The sequence below is a fragment of the Bos indicus x Bos taurus genome, chromosome 7, assembly GCF_003369695.1.
Source record: "Bos indicus x Bos taurus breed Angus x Brahman F1 hybrid chromosome 7, Bos_hybrid_MaternalHap_v2.0, whole genome shotgun sequence".
Classification (NCBI taxonomy): domain Eukaryota; kingdom Metazoa; phylum Chordata; class Mammalia; order Artiodactyla; family Bovidae; genus Bos; species Bos indicus x Bos taurus.
The window spans coordinates 63,490,019-63,512,154 of record NC_040082.1 but is presented as its reverse complement, the minus strand read 5'-3'; the positions used below and the strand labels follow the sequence as shown (position 1 = coordinate 63,512,154).

Below are 22,136 nucleotides of genomic sequence, written 5' to 3'. Positions count from 1 at the left end.
GCCTGGCCTGTGCCAGCTCCCAGTAAGTGCTCAGTAAGTGCCTTTTGGCTGAGAGGGCAGACAGGCCCCTACTGCTCTCATTTCTGGTGAGAACAGATGCATGTAGCCTGGCAGGCAAACCTGTTTTTGTAATGCCCAAGCCCATGGGCTGAGAACAGAGGGATATGCCAGGGCAGCACCTGGACTGACTCCAGGGAAAGCAGCCCCATTTATCCTGGCAGGAGGCAGGAGACGCCCAGAGGGTTCCCAGAGGACCAAGGCTGGGAGGCCAGGACGGGCAGGGAGCTGGGGACAGGCTAAGGCCTCATTTGGGAGCTGCTGGGCACCAGTTACAAAACTTTGCAAACCAGCTGCCTTGGACTTTGGCATCAGTTTGTTTTTGTCTCCCCGTCAAAGAATGTGCCAATATCTGTGTTTACAGAATAACCTGGTGCTGTTTTCTTAGAGTCCTTTAAAGTCACAAAAGTGCTCAAACTGGGACACCTGAGCTTTATCCAATGAAGAAGACTCAGTGGCACATGGTCCCAAGGGTTCTCCTATTCCACGTCACTGCAAAAGATAAGAGCTCTTTAAAGACCTGCCCCTCCCCCTTCTCTACGATCCCTCAGCTGGCCAGCAGCCTATCTCCAAGTGTTTGTTTAGTGTCTCTGTGTTCAAAATAAATTGTGCCTGTGGGGAGCTACCAGCCTTCAGCCTCAGGCCTCACCCTGGACTCCCTCCCCTGTGTGTGCTTGGAAAGTACTGGGCCTTTTCTTCCAGTAAAAGCTGTCAATACAGGCTTCTGTTTACGAAGCATTAGCTATGCACCTGGCTCTGTGCTAAATGCTTCATTTGCGTTAGTTCATTTGTCCTCACAGCAATCCCACGAAGAGAGGTGCTGCTGGCGCATTTTACAGAAGACAAACCCAAAGCCTAGAGGAGGCAGAAAATTTCTGCAGAGTCCCACAGCATGTGGTGAGGGAAGGTCAGGGACCCCTTTCCTAGGCCCTGACCCTGAGCTCTTTCCAGAAATCTACAGGGAGCCAGTGCCCCTCCAGACCCTGACCAGCTAGCCCCTCATAGCTATTTGTCTCTCTCTTTACAGGAGCAATTTCTTGGGGAACAGCAACTCCTATGGACGTCGTGAAGAGCCGACTGCAAGCTGATGGGGTTTATGTAAACAAATACAGAGGTGTCCTGGACTGCATGTCCCAGAGTTATCAGAAAGAAGGTCTTAAAGTAAGCCCTGCCGCAGTCACGTGTCAGTGACGTCTGGGGTCAGTGTCAGTCCCCAGAGGGCTGCTGCTGCTGCTGCTAAGTCACTTCAGTCGTGTCCGACTCTGTGCGACCCCACAGATGGAAGCCCACGAGGCTCCCCCGTCCCTGGGATTCTCCAGGCAAGAACACTGGGGTGGGTTGCCATTTCCTTCTCCAATGCATGAAAGTGAAAGTGAAGTCGCTCAGTCGTATCCGACTCTTTGCGACCCCATGGACTGCAGCCTACCAGGCTCCTCCGTCGATAGGACTTTCCAGGCAAGAGTACTGGAGTGGGGTGCCATCACCTTCTAGAGTTACACTATTACAATCATTGATCATATATCGAACTATACATTTGAGCAACTGCTTCAAGGGCTGCTGCTGCTGCTGCTGCTGCTAAGTCGCTTAAGTCGTGTCCAAGGCAGGGTCAGACAAATGCAGGGATGTCAGACTTTAATAGAGAAACCAAAGTGCTGGTGGTTACCGTTTACCGAGCACAATGAGCACTGCCTCTGGGGAGCTGCCAGCCTTCAGCAATGGCCTCACCCTGGACTCCCTCTGCTGTGCATGCTCAAAAAATACTGGGCTGAGAGGTTCAGAGAGGACTGGTAACCAATCTGAGGTCATACAGCTGACCTGTGATAGAGCCAGGGCCTGGACCCACCTCCAAGTTGCCAAGCTTGCCTCCTTATCCAGTCCTGTGGAAGCTCTATAGTCAAATCCCACTGGCCTTCGAAGGCAGATTCCCTGGGGATTCCCAGTTCTTTTGCCAGATTGCCAGGCTGGGAAGCCTGATGTGGGGCCTAGAGCCTTCACAACAGTGGGAGAAAATCTTTGGTATTATTGTTCTCTGGTTTGTGGGTCACCCACCCGGTGGGTATGGGATCTGGTTTTATCGTGATTGCACCCCTCCTGCCGTCTGGTTGCAGCTTCTCCTTTGTCCTTAGATGTGGGGTATCTTTTTTTGGTGGGTTCCAGAGTCCTCCTGTTGATAGCTGTTCAACAACTAGCTGCGATTTTGGTGTTCTCACAGGAGAAGATAAGCACACATCCTTCTACTCCACCAACTTGAGCCAGTCCCCTGCCTCCTCAGCCAAATAGGCTGGGAACTCCTTCCTCACTCCCTGCTCAGCACCTCACCCTCACCCCTTTGCCAAGTAAGAACTCCCAGACCCGCCACAGTCACCACATCTCACAAGTTCCAGTTTCCCCATCTGTCTGCTGCTTTCCACCCAACGCCAGCCAGACTCCATCACCTCTGGTCTCGGCTATTGAAGTAGCCTCCAGCGTGGGCTTGTCTCCCTTCTCCTGAACCCAAAGGGCTTATCCTAAATCCTAGCCTCTTCTTGCCTCTAAACTATCTCAGAATGAAGATCAGGTTTCCGCGTCTAGTGTCTAAGGTTATAAACGAATTCATCCCTATCTATCTTGCCTCCCATGATACCTCCTAGTCCCCTCATACTTGCTCTTCCTCGAATGGGCCCCTGGCTTTCTTGTAGTGCTTCTTAGAGGCTTTCCTGGTGGCTCGGTGGTTAAAAAAAAAAAAAATCTGCCTGCCAATGCAGGAGACGTGGATTCCATCCTTGGGTCAGAAAGATCCCCTGGAGGAGGAAATGGCAACCCACTCCAGTTTTCTTGCCTGGGAAATTCCATAGACAGAGAAGCCTGGCAGGCTACAGTCCATGGAGTTTCGAAGAGTCAGACATGACGTAGTGACTAAACAACAGCACAACTTGAATCATCAGACTTGAGTTCCAAACCAGGTCTGGCTACTTGTCAGCTAGGGGAATCCAGGCAAGCTTTATCTCTCGAGTCCTCAATTTCTCCTATGATGACCATCCCTACCATAAAGAGAAGAGACATTTGAAGGTTACATTGAATGAGGCATATAAAAAGTGCTCAGTTTAATGCATAATACATAAAGAACATTTAGAAAGAGTTAACTTTTTAGTATTAGCATTGGTATTTGTATTTATTAGTACTAATTTACTATTGACCTCAAGGCCTTATCTAATATGGCTGCCTCATCCCAAACCCTCCATTTTTTACTAACTGCCATCCAAGTGTGTTCAAATTTCTATTTTTTTGCTCCAGTGGAGGGCCAGAACTTCTCCTCCAGAAACCCGGACTTCCACAAAGGCTGTGTGTGATACTGCCCAAGTCAGTGTTCTCCAGGTCCTATAGCCAAGAGTGGCTGGAAACTTTTCACAGGCCACTGCAGATTTCACTGCCAGGACTGAGGTCTGTCTGCCTATTAGCTGACGCACAGGTGGGCAGGATCCTGTTGGGTCCCTTGGTGTAAGGTGCTGGATCCCACAACTCCCTAGAGGCACCTTTGTTCGTGGATGGTTGTTTAATTTTTGTTGTTGAAGTAAGGGCAAAACGAAGGGTGTCCTGTGCTGCCACGATGCTGGTGTTACTCTCCCTGTGTGTCTACCGATTGTGAGATTTTTATTTCTTCATACACCTTCAAATCACTGTCTAGTGATATTTTATTTCAGCCTGCAGGACTCTCTTGAGCTTTACTTACAGGGCAGTGTTAGTCACTGAGTCGTGTCTGACTGTTTGTGATCCCTTGGACTGTAGCCTGCCAGACTCCTCCATCCATGGGATTCTCGGGGCAAGAATATTGGAGTGGGTTGCCATTCCCTTCTCCAGGGGATCTTCCCGACCCAGGGACTGAACCCAGGTCTCTCGCATTGCAGGCAGATTCTGTACCGTCTGAGCCACAGGAAAGCTCTTAGAGGGTAGGTCTAGTGGTAATGTACTCCTTCAGCTTTTATTTATCTCTCTTGAAGGATAGTTTTTCTGGATATAGAATCCTTTTTCAACAGTTTGTATTTTCTTTTAGATCTTGGGATATATTGACCCATTACCAATCATTGAAGTCTCTGATGAGTAATCTGCTGAAAGTGTTATAGAGGATCCTTTGCATATAATGAGTCACTTCTCTCTTGCTGCTTTCAAGATTCTCTGTCTTTCAAAAATTTATTATAATGGGTCTTAGTGTAGATCTCTTTGAGTCCATATTACTTGGAGTTCATTGAGCTTCTTTGATATTTACATTCCTGTTTGTCATCAAGTTTGGGAAGTTTTTGGCCATATTACTTCAAATACTCTCTGCCTGCCCCCCTTCTTCTTGGACTCCCACAATATACTGCTCCGCTTGAGAGTTTCCCACAAGTCCCGTAGGCACTGTTCACTTTCCTTCAATGTTTTTTCTTTCTGTGTCTAAGACTCAGTGATTTCTCTTGTCCTGTCTTTGAGTTTGCTCATTCTTCCCTCTACCTGCTCAAATAAACCTTTGAATCCTTCTGGTAAATTTTTTTCATTTCAGTTATTCATTCAGTACATTTCAGCTCCAGAATTTGTCTGGTTTCTTTCCAGGTTTTCTATTTTTTTATTTATACTTCTGTTTTGTTCACATGTCATTTTCTTGACGCTCTCCACATCTTTAGTTTTTCAAGCATCTTTAAGAAGGGTGTTTTAAAGTCTTTGTCAAGTAGATATGCTATCAGGTCTCTTTGGGGGACATTTTCTGTTGATTTTTTTTCTTTGAGTCGACAATACTTTCCTATTTCTTACATGCCTTGTAATTTTTTACATTGAAAACTAGACATTTGTGTCTAATAATGTAGTAATCTAGAAATCAGATTCTGTCTCTTCCCCAGGGTGTGGTAGGTTTCGTTTTTGATTGTTGTAGGCTATCTCTGTGCCAAAGATCAACCTGAGGTGTAAACTTAAGGTTTTCTCAGGTTTTTTCTGAGCCTGTGCCTTTCCCTGGGCATGCACGGTCACTTTTAATTTTCCCCATACATGCAGTTGCTTTTGAATTTCCTAGCCTTTAATGTCTGGCTCTCAAAAGAGGAAAAAGAGAAAAATGAAGGGAAAGGGGTCACCATTCCTTTAAATTCCCTGGAAATCACTTCAGCCAGAGGAGGAGGGGCTTGCAAAATGGAGGAGGATGTTAAACAAGAATGACTGTCTTCCTTTTTGCACCTCGTGATCAGAAACAGCAATCAGTGGCTAGGAGCAGATGTCTAATATATTCGGAGGATGAGGTTTTCGCTGCCCACCCTGGTTCCTGCAAGCTGTGTGCAGGTTGCTCCAGGAACATGTGCACAGCTGCCTGCCAAAGGGCTTGGAGTGGGGGATAGGTAGCTGCTACTGTGCTGAAAACTAACGTTGACCAAAATTAACCACTTCCCAAATGCTCCCCTGGAACTTGGAAGCCTTCAGTAAACTCCAGGGTTCTAAAGTAGTTACATCAGACAAATTCTGTCAGTGTAATAGCTGTCTAGGTGAGGAGACAGAGTCCTGACATCTTCTTAGAATTCTCACTTCAGTTTTTCCTTCCAGTTTTATTGAGATATAATTGGTGTACAGCATTGTGGATGTTTAAGGTGTACAACATAATGATTTGACTTACATATATCATGAAATGATTAACACAATAAGTTTAGTGAACATCCATCATCTCATACAGATATAAAACTAAAACATAGAAAAACATTTTTTTTCCTTATAATAACAACTCAGGGTTTCCTCTCAATCACTTTCATATATGATGTATAGCAGTGTTGATTATATTTATCTTATTGTATATTACATCCCTAGTACATATTTATCTTATAACTCAAAGTTTGTGCCTTTTGACCACCTTCATCTAATTTCCCCTCCCACCACCCTTCACTTCTGCTGCTAAGTCGCCTCAGTCGTGTCTGATTCTGCGCAACCCCATAGACGGCAGCCCACCAGGCTCCCCTGTCCCTGGGATTCTCCAGGCAAGAACACTGGAGTGGGTTGCCATTTCCTTCTCCAATGCATGAGAGTGAAAAGTGAAAGTGAAGTCGCTAAGTCGTGTCCGACTCTTAGCCACCCCATGGACTGCAGCCCACCAGGCTCCTCCGGTCCATGGGATTTTCCAGGCAAGAGTTCTGGTAACCACAAATCTAATGTTTCTTTCTGTTTGTTTGTTTTAGAAGTATAATTGACCTACAACACATTGTTAGTTCCTGGTACACAGCATAGTGATTTGATTTTCCCGTACATTTCAAAATGATCACCATGATAAGTCTGGTCACCATCTGGTCACTGTACAAAGATATTACATAGTTATTGACTATATTCCTCGTGCAGCACATTTTATACCCATGACTCATTTATTTTGTAACTGGAAGTATGTACTTGGTAATTTCCCTCACCTGTTTCTCTCCTCCTCAACACTCTTCCCCCTCAAAACCACCTGTTTTCTCTCTGTATCTATGACTGTGTTTCTGGTTAGTCATGTTTGTTCATGTGTTGTGTTTTTTAGACTCCACATATAAGTGAAATCATACAGGTTTTGTCTTTGTCTTATTTCACTTAGTATAGTACCTTCTAGGTTCATCCACGTTTTCACAAATGTCAGGATTTAATTCTTTTTATGGCTTGGTAATATTCCATTGCACATACATGTATCTTCTTTATCCATGCATCAGTTGATACACACTTAGATTTCTTCCATATCTTGGCTACTGTAAATAATGCTGCAATGAACATAGGACTGCATATATCTTTTCTAGTTAGTGTTTTCCTTTTCTTTATGTAAATACCCAGGAGTGGAATTAGTAAATTGTGTGGTTGTTCTATTTTTTAATTTATTTGAGGAACTTCCATACTATTTTCCATAATGGCTGTGCCAACTTACCATTATGAACACTTTTCTCCACATCCTTGACAACATTTGTTATTTCTTGTGTTTTTGATAATAGTCATACTGACTGGTGTGAGGTGCTATCCCATCATGTTTTAATCTGCATTTCCCTGATGATTAGTGATGTTGACCACTTTCCATGTGTATGTTGGCCATCTATATGTCTTCTTTGGATAAATGTCTATGCAGGTCCTCTGTTCATTTTTAAATCAGGTTGTTTGGTTTTTTGATGTTGAGTTGTATGCGTTCTTTGAATATTTTGAATATTAACCTCTTATCAGATATATCATTTGCAAATATCTTCTATCACTCATTAGGCAGCCTTTTTCTTTTGCTGGTAGTTTCCTTCACTGTGAAAAAGCTTTTTAGTTTGATGTAATCCCATTTATTTATGTTTGCTTTTGTTTTCCTTACCTGAGGAGACTGCTCATAAAATATTGCTAAGACTAATGCCAAAGAATGTACTGCCTTTGATTTCTTCTAGAAGTTTTATAGTTTCAGGTCTTACATTTAAGTCTTTAATGTGTTTTGCATTTATATAGGGTGTGAGACAGTAGTCCAGTTTTTCCAAAACCATTAATGAAGAGGCTGTTTTCTCCCCATTTTACATTCTTGGCTCTTTTGTTGTAGATCAATTGCCCATATAAGTGTGGGGTCATCTCTGGGCCCTCTGTTCTGTTCCATTAATCTATTTGTTTGTTTTTGTACCAGCACCATACTATTTTGATTACTGTAGCTTTGTAGTATAGTTTGAAAGCAGGGCATATGATACTTCCAGCTTTGTTCTTTCTTAAGATTGTTTTGGCTATTCTGGGTCTTTTGTATTTCCATACAAATTTTAGAATGATTTGTTCTAGTTCTGTGAAAAAATGTCATTGATATTTTGATAGAAATCACATTTAATTTGTAGATTATCTTAAGGAGTATGGTCTTTTAAATAATATTAATTTTTTTAATGAGCATGAGCATGGTGTATCTTTCTATCTCTTTGTGTCATCACTGATGTCTTATAGTTTTCCAAGTACAAGTCTTTTACCTCCTTAGTTAAACTTATTTCTGTGTATTTTTTAGGCAACTATAAAAAAGACTGTTGTCTTAATTTCTCTTTCTGTTAGTTCATTGTTAGCAACAAATTTCTGTATATTAATTTTGCATCCTACAACTTTACTAAATTCATTGAAGAATTCTAATAGTTTTTTGGTGGCATCTTTAGGATTTCCTTTGTGTAGTATTATGTCATCTGCAAACAGTGACAGTCTTACTGCTTTTCAAATTTAAATTCCTTTTATTTCCTTTTCTTCTCTGATTGCTGTGGCTAGGACTCCCAATACTATGCTGGATAAAAGTGGTAAGAGTGGATTTCCTTGTCTTGTTCCTAGTCTTAGAGGAAATGCTTTCAGCTTTCACTGTTGATAATGAAGTTAGCTGTGGGCTTGTTATATTTGACTTTATTATGTTGAGGTATATTCCCTCTATACCCACTTTATTGAGAATTGTTATCACAATTGGATATTGAATAATTGTCTTTTGTATTTTTTTTTGTAGCAGAAGCACAGTTTGTGGTTCAACCAACAAGTACAAAGGGAAACATAAGAGAGATTCAAAAGAGATGCTCAGTTTTTGAGATATTCTGTTTTCCCAAGTATTAATGTGTCATATTTCCAAAAAGTCTGCAGGAGCAAAATATATTGCTGATATCATTTCCTACAAAATTTACTGTGTTGTTAAACACAAAGTCCTAGAAAACAACTGAGGTCAGATGATTGATTTCTTAATCTCAAAAGTGTCTGACCCACAGTGTATATTCAGACAGGTTTTAAGTCGTAATAGCAATATTAAAGCTGATTAACTACATTATTGATGGAGATTAATTATTTTTATTAATTGATTAAAAATATTATAGTATTTATAATATAAAAATAGGAAGCTTCAAAAGGTATAAGAGGGACACAAGAGTGTTCCTCCTGTGACCCCCAGTCTTTTCTCAAAGGCAATCAGTTATGAGTTTCTTGTGATATATTTTCAAATATTCACAAACTGTGCATGCATATATGCATGTATATATATTTATGTGTGTTTGTATAAGTGTTTGCATATAAACATACATAGTAACATGAAAAAAATCCTACACATCCCTGGAAAGTTGGGTAGTCTCACCATCAGATCCCCAGCAGCAGCAGGAAGAGCACCTTTTCCTGAAGCCTGGGGCTGCCTCCAGTCCCAGTGTGCTTATTGCTGGCTTTATGGAGTCCCCATTCCCAAGGAGTTCTGCTGCAGCTCACTGAGGCTGCAACCTGTTCTCACTTCCCTATGGAAGAAGAACTCGATGTAGTAAAGAACTGGAAAGGAGTGAAATAAAGATGATGATGCCCAATTTTAGTAGCCCCTTATAACTCAGTGATTACCAGGAAAGCAGTCTTGATGATGGGGGAACTAGAAGTCCATGGACTTCGGGGGCAGCCCCAAGTCAGAATGGTAGAAAGATGGGGTAGTTTGGGATCCATTCTCTGCCTGCTTTGAGGATCATCCTGAACCACATGGGTCGTAGCTCACACTTGGAGAGCTGTCATCTGCAATAAGGAGGCTGAAGGAGTGACTTGATGTCCTCTAGCTCCACAGAAGTGACTGCTTTGAGTGGGATCAGGACAGTTGGGTGAGACTGGATGACTCTAAGGAGAGATGGAGAGGACCATTTGTAAGTAGACAAGCTTCCTGAGGCATCAGGGTTGGTTGCTCTTTGGTTCTGCCACTTGGGGGATCTGGAACCTTTCTTCTGCTCTAGGAATCCCCCTTCGCCACTGCCACAACCACCACCAGGACTCTTTTGGCTCAGAGACTTGTTTTTTCTCATTAAGGAATTTGTTCATGTGTTCATTCACTCATTCCTTCACTCATCTGCCCATCCAACTAGCCATTGATTCATTTAATAAGATTTATAGAGGATCTTCTAGACCAAGCACAGTGCAGGTGCTGGGGATTCAAATGGGAGCCATACACATAGCCCAGCTCTCACTACTCTGATTAGGACTATTAATGAGTGGATAGACAAGTCATAGGTGATTGGAGGATGGTGTGAGAAGGGCTGTGATGGCAGAGATACCAAGGGCACAGAAGGCAATGGGTCATAATCCTACTTGGTGTGGCCGTGGCAGGGCTACCAGAGGGTAAAACCGAGTCTGGAGGCCATCCCAGCACCGGGGACCAGAAGAGGGTCAGTGGTGGGAGAGAGCTGGCCCGGCAGGAGGAATGGCAGGCCAATATACTGCCCACAGTGTCAAGTGTAAGAGGCAGCTCAGAGAAATGCAAGGAGCATGTGGGTCCTGGAAGGTCAGGGAAGGGTATGGACTTGATCTTGGGAAGTGGGTACCGTTGAGGAATCATGAGGAAAGACTGTCTAGTGATCTTGTGTTCCAAAAGCCAGGGTAAAAGCCAGCAGGTCTGCACTCTGCTTGCCATCTTTGGGCCTCACAGCAGAGCAGGCCACAGCCGGGGGGAGGTCCTCTCTGGCTGTCTGAAGTGGCCCACCGCTCCTGCATGGCCCAGTGCTGTCAGGGAGGAGGATCCCACTCCAAGCTGGGTCCTGCCTGGCCTGCCTTGCCTTGTGGAGGTGCACACGGGAGCCTCTGTGTACACCCAGCATGGAATTTTCCTCTCAGAGCCTGACCCAATTGTTGCTGTTATTCAGTCACCCTGGGTGAATTCCATCTCTGTGGAATTCCAGAAAGGTTAGACATTAGAGAGGAGTGCTAATGTTACAAGGAGCCTGCTTGCCCCTACCTGAACGCTTCACTGTTTGTCTTGGCCACTTGCTCATCTCTGTGGATCTTGGCCCATCAGTTCCCTTCCCTGGGGCCAAGGCTTCCCCCCAACCCTGGGTATACTGAGGCCCTTCTCTCTCCTTCCTGACAAAGCTGCATGTCCCAGGCTTCCACAAGTGTCACGCTGCAGACACCTCTCCTGAAGGGATGTCACCTGATGTCCTGGCCCATGACAGTGGTCTGCACCTACCCTGACACTAGAGTCCCAACAACTAAGGAAACTGGGTCATGCAAAGGGCTGGACTTCTACCTTCTGAAAATTAAAGTACCGAGAAGTACTATTCACAGACTACAACTGAATAGTAAATTATACAGGCATCAGTTAACAGGTTACCTCTTACACCCGACAGTTCTCAGGTCATTCATGTGTGAGTAGCGATTTGCCTTCAGATGTGTCATCTCTTCCCAAAGAAGACATTTAATGACAGCTCCTCCCCACCCTGGGGCTTCCCAGGTGGCGCTACTGGTAAAGAACCCTCCTGCCACTGCAGGAGATACAGGAGATGCAGGTTCAATCCCTGGGTTGGGAAGATCCCCTGGAGGAGGGAATGTCAACCCATTCCAGTATTCTTGCCTGGAAAATTCCATGGACAGAGGAGCCTGGAGGGCTACAATCTATGGGATCACAAAGAGTCGCTCATGGCTGAAGCAGCTTAGCACACCTCCCCACCCCACCCCTCACCAAGGCCTTTATTTGTTTTCATCATGTTATGGGTTACACTGCAATTATTCCTGAATGGGGCTTATGTCCCCAGTAGGTTATAAACTTCCCAAGGGCTGGGACCACATCACATAGATCAATGTCTACCCAGCACCAGGCAGGAAGAGTCACAGTGAAAGGGCAGCACTCCCTAGGGGTGATAAATCCAGTCTTCTTGTATTAAAGGCAGAGTTTAGCAGCTCAGTACAGAGACGCCTCAGCATTCATGATGGAAGTGCAGTGCTACTCTGTATGAAGTAGTGATTTCATACACTATTGTTAATAAGGATGGTGTGATTTGTCAACAGTTAAGGAGTGCTTACTGCAGGACACACACTGTGAAAATGCCTTTAAAAGCAACATGTCATTTATTCCCTCAACAACTGTAGGAGGTCAATAGTATTATTACCCCCATTGGACAGGTGGGAAAATCGAGTTCTAGAGCCTTGGCCAATTTCCCAGGTAACATACTGCTAACTGGCAAAGCTGTGCCTGGACTCCACATCTGCCGTCTGGAGCATGGCCTGAATTAGCTCCCCCTACCCTGCCCCTTCTGGGACGTCCTGTGAAGCACCAGTCACAGTGCTTGGTCAGGGCCTGGTGCCCTGTCTACCACTGCAGAGCGTATGGAGCTGTAACTTGCAGTCCTAGAACCAAGCATGTGTTCGCGTGCTCATGAGAGAGAGCACAGTTTTAAGCAAGCGAACGTGGTGTTCACGGGACTCACCTGTGAAATGGTAGTATCTAGCGCATGCATACTGGGCCTGCGAAGAAACGTGCCTTCAGAAGTGATGTGGATGGGGGCGGAGGGTGCCGGTCCGTGTCCTGTGATAACCCCGCCTTCTGCCAAAGGTGTTTTTCAGAGGCATCACGGTCAATGCCGTGCGGGGCTTCCCCATGAGCGCAGCCATGTTCCTTGGGTACGAGCTCTCGCTGCAGGCGATCCGTGGGGACCACGTGGTGACCAGCCCCTGAGCGCCAGGTCAGTGCACCTCTTTCCCTGCCACTTGTGCCCTCCCGGAACTTAAAACCCCTTCTTTGCGTGAGAGTGGTGTGGACTTCGGAAATTTCCCTGTTTGTTTCCTGTTTAATCTGTGTGTGTTCAGGACTGGAATTGCCACCCTTCTTGTCATCAAAAAACTCTTCTGAAATGCCCACCTGTGGCTGGTCATGAGCTAGGCGGTCAGTAACTGAGGCCGGCCCAGAACTTACCTGTTTGTAGCGAGCTCATCTGTCTGTTTCCCATTCAGCCCTTGGAGAGAAGTGCATTAGCTTCACCATACAAATTCAGTAACCCAAGATAGAGGTCTCGAACCAGGGTGCCCACCCTCTGGTACACTGTCTCTCCACCTCACTACTGAATAGGCTCCTAAAGAACAGCCTTTGCCACCATCTCTGCCTCCCATACCCTCTCCTTTTCCTGTTCTCATTGTAGAAAAGTCACTGCAACCAAAGGGATCTGAAAACTGAAGTCTGAATAAGTGACTGCCTCGCTCCACTGCCCTCGATGGCTCCCGATTGCCCTCTAGGTTAAGTGTCAGTCCTTAAAGCCCTCGTCCTCAGCAGCATCCTGAACACACCACCCTCACTCTTGCCTCCGGGCCTTTGTGCATGCTCTTCCAGCCTGACACCTCTCCTCAGACCTTCCTCTTGTCCTTGGCCTCGCCAGCTCCTCTTTGTGATCCAGGCCCTGGTGTAGGAGCCTCCTCCTGCAAGAAGCCTGCCCTGATGCCTCGGCCAGGAGGAGGCACACCTGCTATAGGCTCTGCTCCCAGTCAGCTGAAGGTTCCAGGGGAGCTATAACTGGTTTTCTCCTTTGTATCATTAGTGCTTCCCATGAAACCTGGCGCACAAATGGTCGCACAGAAACATAATCGAGTAGATGGATGACCAGCTTCCAATATCCCCTCAATTCCTCCTCCTCTTCTTCTCCCTTGTTTTCCCCTTCTCTTGTTTCAGAGCTCAGAAGACAAAGTGGAATGAGTCACTGAATTTTCTGGAAAACAAGAGACCATTTTGCTTCAGTCATGGCGACTGCAGATTCTCTTAGAAAGGGTGGTTGGTCCTCACTAGGAAGGTCTAGCCAACCTGTCTGCTGCCTGTCCTGTATAAGAGCCCAGCTAGGATGCATGGATGGGGCCAGATCCTAGAGCCAGGGGAAGGGCAGGATGGATGAGGCTGATGAGAGTGAGTCCAGGCCCTGCCCCGGACGCTTGCTTTAGTCACATGCTTTAGCTTTTTATTAAAGCACCTACATCCACAGCCTTCCTGGCTTTTTGCCCTCTCTTACAAAAGGGAAAGGGTAGCAACACATTTTGCATAATTAAATACCCTGGGTAAAGAGTCACTGTTACTTGGGTCATGTTCAGGACAAGGAGGATAAATCTGGTTCTTAAAACTTTTCAGATACTGACCACATCCTCCTTTTAACAGATGAAAGTGGCTTTAAAAAAATCCTATCATAAAATCAATGCATTTTAATGTAGGAAAACATAGAAAATGCAAATAAAAAGAATAAAATAAAAATACCTTTAATCCCATGGCCTTGTTAATATTCTTCCAACTTTTTTTTTATCCCCCAATTGGGATCCAATGTTATACAATGTTTTATAGCTCACTCCTCCCATTTAATAGTTCAGGACCATTTTCCCATGTCATTAAACTTCAGCTGCAAAGGGTTTTAATGCCAAGGCTTCACAGATCCCAGAGTTGCTGGACACTTTCCTGAGCCATGGCCCCCTGCCACTCACGGCCACCCTGGTTTGGCTACTTCAGGAGGAAGGAAGATGTTTCCAGCAAGCCCAATTCTGATTGTCTTGGATTTGGCCTTTCAAAGCAGTGACTGGAAGTTTTTCCTTCTGAAAATGCTCTGATAAGACAAAGGGCACAAATGTCTGTGTCTTTCCTGTGCACGGGTGGGTGGGGCTAGTGCCTCTCAGGTGGAGGAGGGAGTTCCCAGGAACTCTTCTGGAGCCTTGTCTTGAACAAGCCTCACACAGAGAGTTCAGCTTCCTGCTCTAACCCAAGAACACCAAGGCCCTTCAACAAGTCCTGGATCTGAATTTACCAAGTAGCGCTGAGATCTCTGGCAGCAGTAGCAGCCATGCTTTGAAGACAAGGGAGTCAATTCCCTCCTTGTAGCCTAGACTGAGGACAGAGTGGGGTGAGGCAATTAGAGAATTAGGGAGCCCTGCAGTTCCTAACAAGTGGTGGGATGCTGTCTATCTCGAATGATGCTGGCCCACCATCTGCCGTGACATTCGAACTTCACTGGCCCTCTCTCAATTTCAAGAAAAGTTCATTTTCAAGGCAAGAAGATACATTTCCCCACCCCCCCAGCAATGTCTTTCATTGAACTTTTACAAAACAACCCTGGACAATCTCATAGCCCCTCCCCAGCCTGTTCTCATGGTAATACTTTGCCCAGTGTTGCTTCACAGAAGCAATTTGACTCCTAGATCTTGCTGACTGATAATCCCAGTGAGATGACAGTCTTAACCTTTCCTCCTTTTTCCCCAGGTTCAGCATCACCTGACCAGAACCTCATTCCGCGACAGCCGATGCTGATGGTGGCGGCATCTCCAGAGCCTGAGGTGGTGAATTGACCGAAGAGAGAAAAGGCCTCTGCACTGACCCTAAGCCAGCCGGGCTCACCTTGAAATCCCTTCTTGCCCAGCATTGAGTGCAGGTGGGGTGGGCATTCTCTGGGCCTTCTTTTCACGTGGAGAGCAAAACAGAACAAAGTGAACTCCTGATCCACAGTCTGATTTCCATTATGATGTCATTAATCTAAATTTGACTTCTCACTGGAACCACGCTGGAACCACGTGGGGAGACCACTGCTCTTTTGCTATTATGTGTCCATGACGTCACTCCTGCTTCTGTGCCACCAGAGACTTCCCTCATCAGTCCTGCAGCCCCTTCCTCCTGAGGTGAATGCAGTTTCTGAATCCTTCTCAACACGGTGCCCTGGGGAGCTACCATCAGCCAGCCTGATGCATCCGTTCCCAGCTAAATCCCAGTGGGGAAGGTATCTTTAGATTCCGAATCCCCTACCCTTTTTCCCCCCTTGAAAGGGTCTTCCTTGATTTTTCCACAGCCCCCCATCCCCCTTGAGTGATTAAGAGCATGTCTCTGAAAATCCCCTCTCCTAACAGGCCCAGGACAAAGCATGGCTCTGGCGCAAAGTCGAAACATTCAGTCTCGTCAGTTTATCCTGTTACTGTAGCAAAGGGTTCCCTGCTTGAAATAAAACCCTTAGTATGGTCTCCTTGATTTTTCTCCTTTACTACCGCTGGCCTTGCAGCATCCCAAGGCAGCTCTACGGGCTGTGGTCTAAACTCTCCATCCCGCCAACACCAGGGTGTTTGCTCATTCCTTCAGTCATCAAACATTTTTGAGCATTTACTCTATTTCGACGCTGTCCTTGATGTTGGGGACAGCCTTGAGGGTCCCCCGTGGTCCTTCTGCTCCGGCGTATGAGAGGCAGTTCTGTTTACACGAGAGTTGGGTCTGCATGCATCACTGGGCTAGGTGGGCACTGTGGATGCTGAAGAGAGGATGACTGGCATCTGGTCCATTACCAGGGGAACCTGAGGTGTTTTCTGTCACACAACCAGAGCATGTTAATTAAGTCCTCCTCAGTTGGATCATTGCCTAGTGCTGCTGCTGGTTGCCAGTTTGTTTCGAAGTAGTGTTGTATTCGCTGGGCCAGCTAGGGTATTCTCTTGGGTGCTCCTGATGAGCTGAGATCCAGAATAGCCTTCTTCAGGTAGAACCTGTCCCAGAGTCTCTTGATCATCTTGGCTCTTCTCCATGATTGAAGGAGGTAAGTTAAAATGGAAATATGATGTTGGCAGTATATTAAGTGCAAAAATAAAGTAGCAGGATAAAACGTGATGTTTTTCATTTTTAAAAATATGTTATATAATATTTAAAGATGGATAATTACATAGACATTGAAAAGAATCCATAAGGAGACACATCAAACCTAATAGTGGCTATTTTGGAAATATGGAACTGGGGGAAGACTTTCAATTTCTACTTTGATGATAATGGTGATTTCTCTGTGCACCATTATAGAATTTACATTTTTTTTTACGAGTGTGTATTAATTTTGTACTTTAAAAAAAATAAAGGTACATTTATTTTCAGAATCAGGTTCTGTACTAGGCACTTACTTCTCAGGCTTCTGCTGGCTCGGCTGCACTGGCCAAGCTCACCCAGGCTCTGAGCAACAGCTGTCCTCTGCCCACCCTGTCCTGTCCACCCCGGGCCAGTTGTACACAGCCTGTAGCACACTTTCTGTGTACATACACGTACACACACACAGAGGAACACCTGGGCTGGGAAAGGATGCAACTCTACCTTAATGAAGGCACTTGACCCCAACCCAGACAAATCTGGTATGTAGCCAGTCCTGGGAGCAGTCACCAGACAATAGCCTTCGCTTCCTCTTAGATTCTCCTGGAGGAGATAATATTGGGGAATAATTGGGACCAACCATTTGGGGGTTTTCCTTAGTCCACACATAGTAGCCTTTCTTTCACTCAACCCGAAAAAGCATGTGTTGAATCTGACTCTGCTTATTGCTTGTGCTAAGTGGTGGGTGACCCAGGCAGGGACCCTGCCCTCAGGAAACTTAGTACAGGTTGATTCTGTGTCTTCATTAGCAATATGTTTACCAATGAAATTCCATTTTTAAGGGAGGCTGAAGAGAGAATTTCATGTCGCGCACCAGGTCTGGTGTCTGCATCCTGGGCTTGAAGAACTTTAAACTTGCCCTTTTACCTTCCCGGGGACAGCGAAAATAATGCCAGTGACTGTTCCTCGACAACAGAGGTTCTCCACCATGCTCCTTCCACCCTGCAAAACTATGGAGGGCTGCAAGGGATTTTTGTTTATGTAGATTATAACATTTGCAGAAACTAAAATTGATGATTAAAAAAAACTTTTATTGGAGTATAGTTGATTTAGAGTGTTGTGTTAGTTACAGGTGTATAGCAAAATGAATCAGTTATATGTATACATGGGCCACTCTTTTTTTTTAGATTATTTTCCCATATAGGTCATTAAAGAGTATTAAGTAGAGTTCCCTGTGAGATGCAATAGGTCCTTATTAGTTGTCTATTCTATTTGTAGCTGTATGTAGTATTGTGTGTAGGTCAGTTTCAATCTCCCGATTTATCCCTCCTCTCCTTTCCCCCTGGTAATCATAAGTTTGATTTCAAGATCTCTGAGTCTGTTTCTGTTATGTAAATAAGTTCATTTGTGTCATTTTTCTCAGAGTCTGCATATGAGCGCTGGCCTATGATATTTGTCGGACTTATTGAATTTAGCGTACTAGTTTCCAGACTCATTCATGTTGCTGCCAGTGTCCTTGTTTTAGTTTTTATGGCTGAGTAATACTGTTGTATATATATATTGTATATATGTGTATACACGACATCTTCCTTATCTAGTCCGCTGTTGATGGACGTTTAGCTTGCTCCCAGGTCTTCGCTACTGTAGATAGTGCTGCAGGGAACATTGGGGTGCATGTGTCTTTTTGAATTATGTTTTCCTCCAGATATATGCCCAGGATTGGAATTGCTGGATCTTGTAGTTCTATATTTAGTTTTTAAAGGAACCTCTGTACTGTTCTTCATAGTGATTGTACCAATTTATATGCCCACCAGTGGTGTAGGAGGGTTCCTTTTTCTCCACACCCTCTCCAGCACTTACTGTTTGTAGATTTCTTTGATCATCAGCATCCTGACTGGTGTGAGGTGATAACTCACAGTAGTTTTGATTTGCATTTCTTTAATAGTTAATGATTTTGAGCATCTTTTCATGTGCTTTTTGGCCATCAGTAAAAACAGATTTTTTAAAGTATTTGTTTAAAGTATAGTAAGAATGTTAGCATCACATATTTTAATGAAACAGTTACTTTTTCCAAACAAAAACAAACAATGAAAAGGGTTGCACTGTTTTACATTTTTGCAAATCTTCTAATATCTGGCTTAAACAGAGGACAGTTGGATTCCATATCTGCTTCTGCTTTCAGTCAGTTGGGATACCTCTTGGCATGAAGTTTTCTGAAAATTCCACTGTACACTTGCAATGAGAGTAAAAAGGCAGATGACATCTTGGTGTCATATGAAAATAGTTTTGAGTACGGCTCTCTCTTTGAGAACACCTGATATGCATACACACACACACACACACACACACTTGATATGCACACGCACGCACGCACACACACACACACCCCCCCCGAAAGTGCTCTTGGCTGATAAACTGTGAAATCGCCACTAAGTGGCAGCAGAGATCAACTAAATGCACCATATGTCGGCGCTTCTGGTACCTTGCGGCATTGGCGTCACTGGTGAGAGCAACTGGGCCCCCTGACACTTCTCTTCCTGTTTTCAGGGTTTCATCATCTCCATTATTGTCACTGTTCTTTTACTTCTCTGTGGTGGAACTAACTTCAGGCCAGGGAGACCTTGTCTTGGGTTCTAGCTCCAGGTCTGTAATCAGCTACCTTCATAATCTTGGCAAGATTTGGCCCTCTTGGACCTCAGTTTCCTCATCTGTAAAATGGCCACACTGGGTGGCTCTCCCTTACTTACCTTCCAGGGCTTCAGTAAGACTCTAGTGCTAAAGTGGTTTTGTAAAATGCGAAACACAGGGAGGTGGTGGTGGACGCTGGGCACTCTGTGATATTTCTTGTTCCTGGTTTCAGCCTGCCTTCCTCTCTCTGAGTCTGGGTTATTAGCATTCTCCAGGGGGTGATATGGAGTGGCTACAAAAGTGATGCCTGGGCCTTGTCTCTGCCTGTAAAGCTCTGACTTTTGCAATGCTTGGCTCCTAGGCCTTTGGGACCCCCAAGTAGACATCTGGTTTGTGAGCTTGATTGGGTGGATGTCAATGCCAGTGTGACCTTTCTGATGCCCAGGATATCTGTGGAGTCCTTGATTCAAGTCCTCTCATGTTCTGACTACCAGTGCCTCTCTCTGATGGGCTGATAATCAAAGAAGTTTCCAGCAAACACTTGGCCAAGCAGCGAAGTCCAGCCTGTGAGCACCTGGGAACCAGAAAACCCACTCAGACTGACTGCTTCCCGCCCTTAGCTGGGAGTAGGGAGGGCCCAGCTTGCTACGGGCTCAGTCACACCCATATCAGCCATCACATCACCATCAGTCACACTCACCCATCACAGGACCCAGCCCCAGTGCCCTGTGCTCCTGCTTCCTGTGGTTTAGGAAGACATCCCTGCGTCTTAGTCTCCTTTGTGCTGAGCCCAGCACTGGCGCCCGCTGCATGCTTTACTGGTGTTTACTGATTGATTTAACCATATCCTCAGGTGTACAAAAGATTTTTTAAAAAGAAAATTGCTTTTTTTTTAATTTAATGAAGTTTAGTTTTCTCCAAGCTTTCATTCTACCTGGTGGCAGAAAGAGTGATTTTGCCATTTCAGGTGTAAAATTCCGGAATTCCAAGTAAAATTCAGGCAGTTCAGTACTTCCTCCTCCTCCTCCCTCTCCTGGGGTGACTTTGAATTCTTGGGGCTTGGGGTTTGAGGGAGAGGCTTCTGGCTCTTGGCAGATGCTCCATCCTGGGCTAGCACTCTCCCTGTCCAGTCCTGGGGCATGGCCTCCCCTGCACGGTGGCTTCTGTGCAGACATCTTCATTCCCGTCTGGTCCTGGCCTCATGGCCTCTGCATGCCGTATCTGCCAACCCCGAGGCCCCTCTGACATTACTGTGCTCCATGACACATCTACGCCCTTCTTGGTTCTGTGGGAAAAGCTTTGCTGTCAGCGCTGAAACTACTCAAGGGCCGGCATCAGGTCCACCTTCCTGGGGCTCCCTATGCCACACCATTTGGTGGGTAGTAGGAGGCAATTTGGGTTGTAATCTCCCAGGGTGCACAAGACGTGCAGCTCAGGAGCCCTCCCTTCTCAGGTCCTCAAGCCTCTCTGGATTTCTGCCACCACTACTCCAAGGTCATCTGGGGGCCAGGCACTCCCCAGTGTCTGCTTCCACGGTGTTTCTCTTCCATGGGTCATAGAGTTGTTACTTCCTCCCCTAGAACTAGAATCTCTACATTTGGAAATTCAAAAGCCAAGAATTAATGTCTGTATTAATCAGTAAAGAACAGTCACCTCAACTGATGCAGAAAACGCATTTGACAAACTCCAATACTTGTTCATGATAAAAACGCTCAGTGAAAGAAAACAGAGTTTCCTCAACCTGATAAAGTGCATCTTCAAAAAGTCCACAGCCAACATCAAACTTATGGTGAAAGGCTAGATTCTTTCCTACTAAGATCAGGAACAAGACTCTGGCCATTTCTATCCAGCATTGCACTGGGTGTTGTAGACAGGGTAATTAGGTAAGAAAATGAAATATAAGGCATTCGCATTGGAAAGGAGAACTAAGCTATTTCTACTTGCAGATGATATGATATTGTACATAGAAAATCCTAAAGAATTCACTAAAACCTGCTATTCAATAGACCCAATAAACAAGTTCAGCAAGCTTTCGGATGTAAGATCAACCTACAAAAATAAATTCTATTTTTATAACTTAGCAATGAAGATTCCTGAAATGAACCCAGATATTCAGCAAACAATTCTATTTACAATAGCATTTGAAAAATGAAATATTTAGGCACATTTTAATAAAAAGAAGTACAGGACTTCTACACTGAAAGCTATAAACCTTATTGGAAGAAATGTTTAAAGCTCTCAATAAACAGAAAGATAGTCTAAGTCAGGGATCAGAAAATTAAATATTGTTACGATAGCAGTACTTCTCAAATTGACTTACAGATTTAATTCAGTCTCTCTAAAACTCCAAGCTACTTTTTTTTCCTTTCAGAAACTGAAAAGCTAATCTTAAAATTCATATGGAAACACCAAGGACCCAGAGCAACCAAAACAATTTTGATAAAGAAGAGTAAAGTTGGAGGACTCACACTTCCCTACTTCGAGGCTGTGGTGATCCACGCAGTGTGATGCTGGCACAGGATAGACTTGTAAAGCAACAGGATAAAACAGAGTCCAGAAACACACCCTTACATTCGTGGCAAATTGGGTTTTGATGTGGGTATCAAGACCCAAGATGTGGGTATCAGTGGAGAAAGAATAGTCTTTTCAACAAATGGTGTTGGGACAACTGGGTATCCATCCACATACCAGAAGTTGGAACTTTATCTCATACCATATACAAAAATGAACCCAGGACAGATCATAGACCTAGATGTAAGAGGTAAAACTGTGAAACTTATAGAAGACACAGAAATATATCTTTGTGACCTTGGGTTAGGCAAAGATTTCTTGGAATAATGAAAGTACAAGTAACAAAATAGACACGTTGGATGATAACTTCAAACTTTTGTACTATCAGTACCTTGAAGAAAAGAGACAACTCACAAAATGGGAGAAAATATTTGCAAAACCTGTGTCAGATAAGGTATTTTTATCCAGAAGATACAAAGAACTCTTACAACTCAACTATAAAAAGACAACTCAGCTTAAAAATAAACAAAAGATTTGAATAGGTATTTCTCTACAGGTGGCCAATGAGCACATGAAAAGATGTATCAGTAGTTATAAGGGAAATGCAAATCAAAGCTACCATGGGGTACCACCTTATGTCCAACAGGATGGCTACAGTCAGAAAGATAATTACAAGTGATGATAA

General features: G+C 44.6%; 1 protein-coding gene across 1 annotated transcript in view; it reads left to right on the top strand.

Moving 5' to 3' along the window:
• Positions 1-15,722, top strand: part of SLC25A48 (solute carrier family 25 member 48) — a 43,529-nt gene extending 27,807 nt beyond the window's left edge. The window contains exons 6-8 of the mRNA XM_027546444.1: positions 1,085-1,218; positions 12,302-12,431; positions 14,969-15,722. Of these exons, the coding sequence (XP_027402245.1) occupies positions 1,085-1,218; positions 12,302-12,424 (257 nt within the window). The 3' untranslated portion in view covers positions 12,425-12,431; positions 14,969-15,722. The remainder of the gene's footprint in view (positions 1-1,084; positions 1,219-12,301; positions 12,432-14,968) is intronic.
• Positions 15,723-22,136: the final 6,414 nt, after the last annotated feature.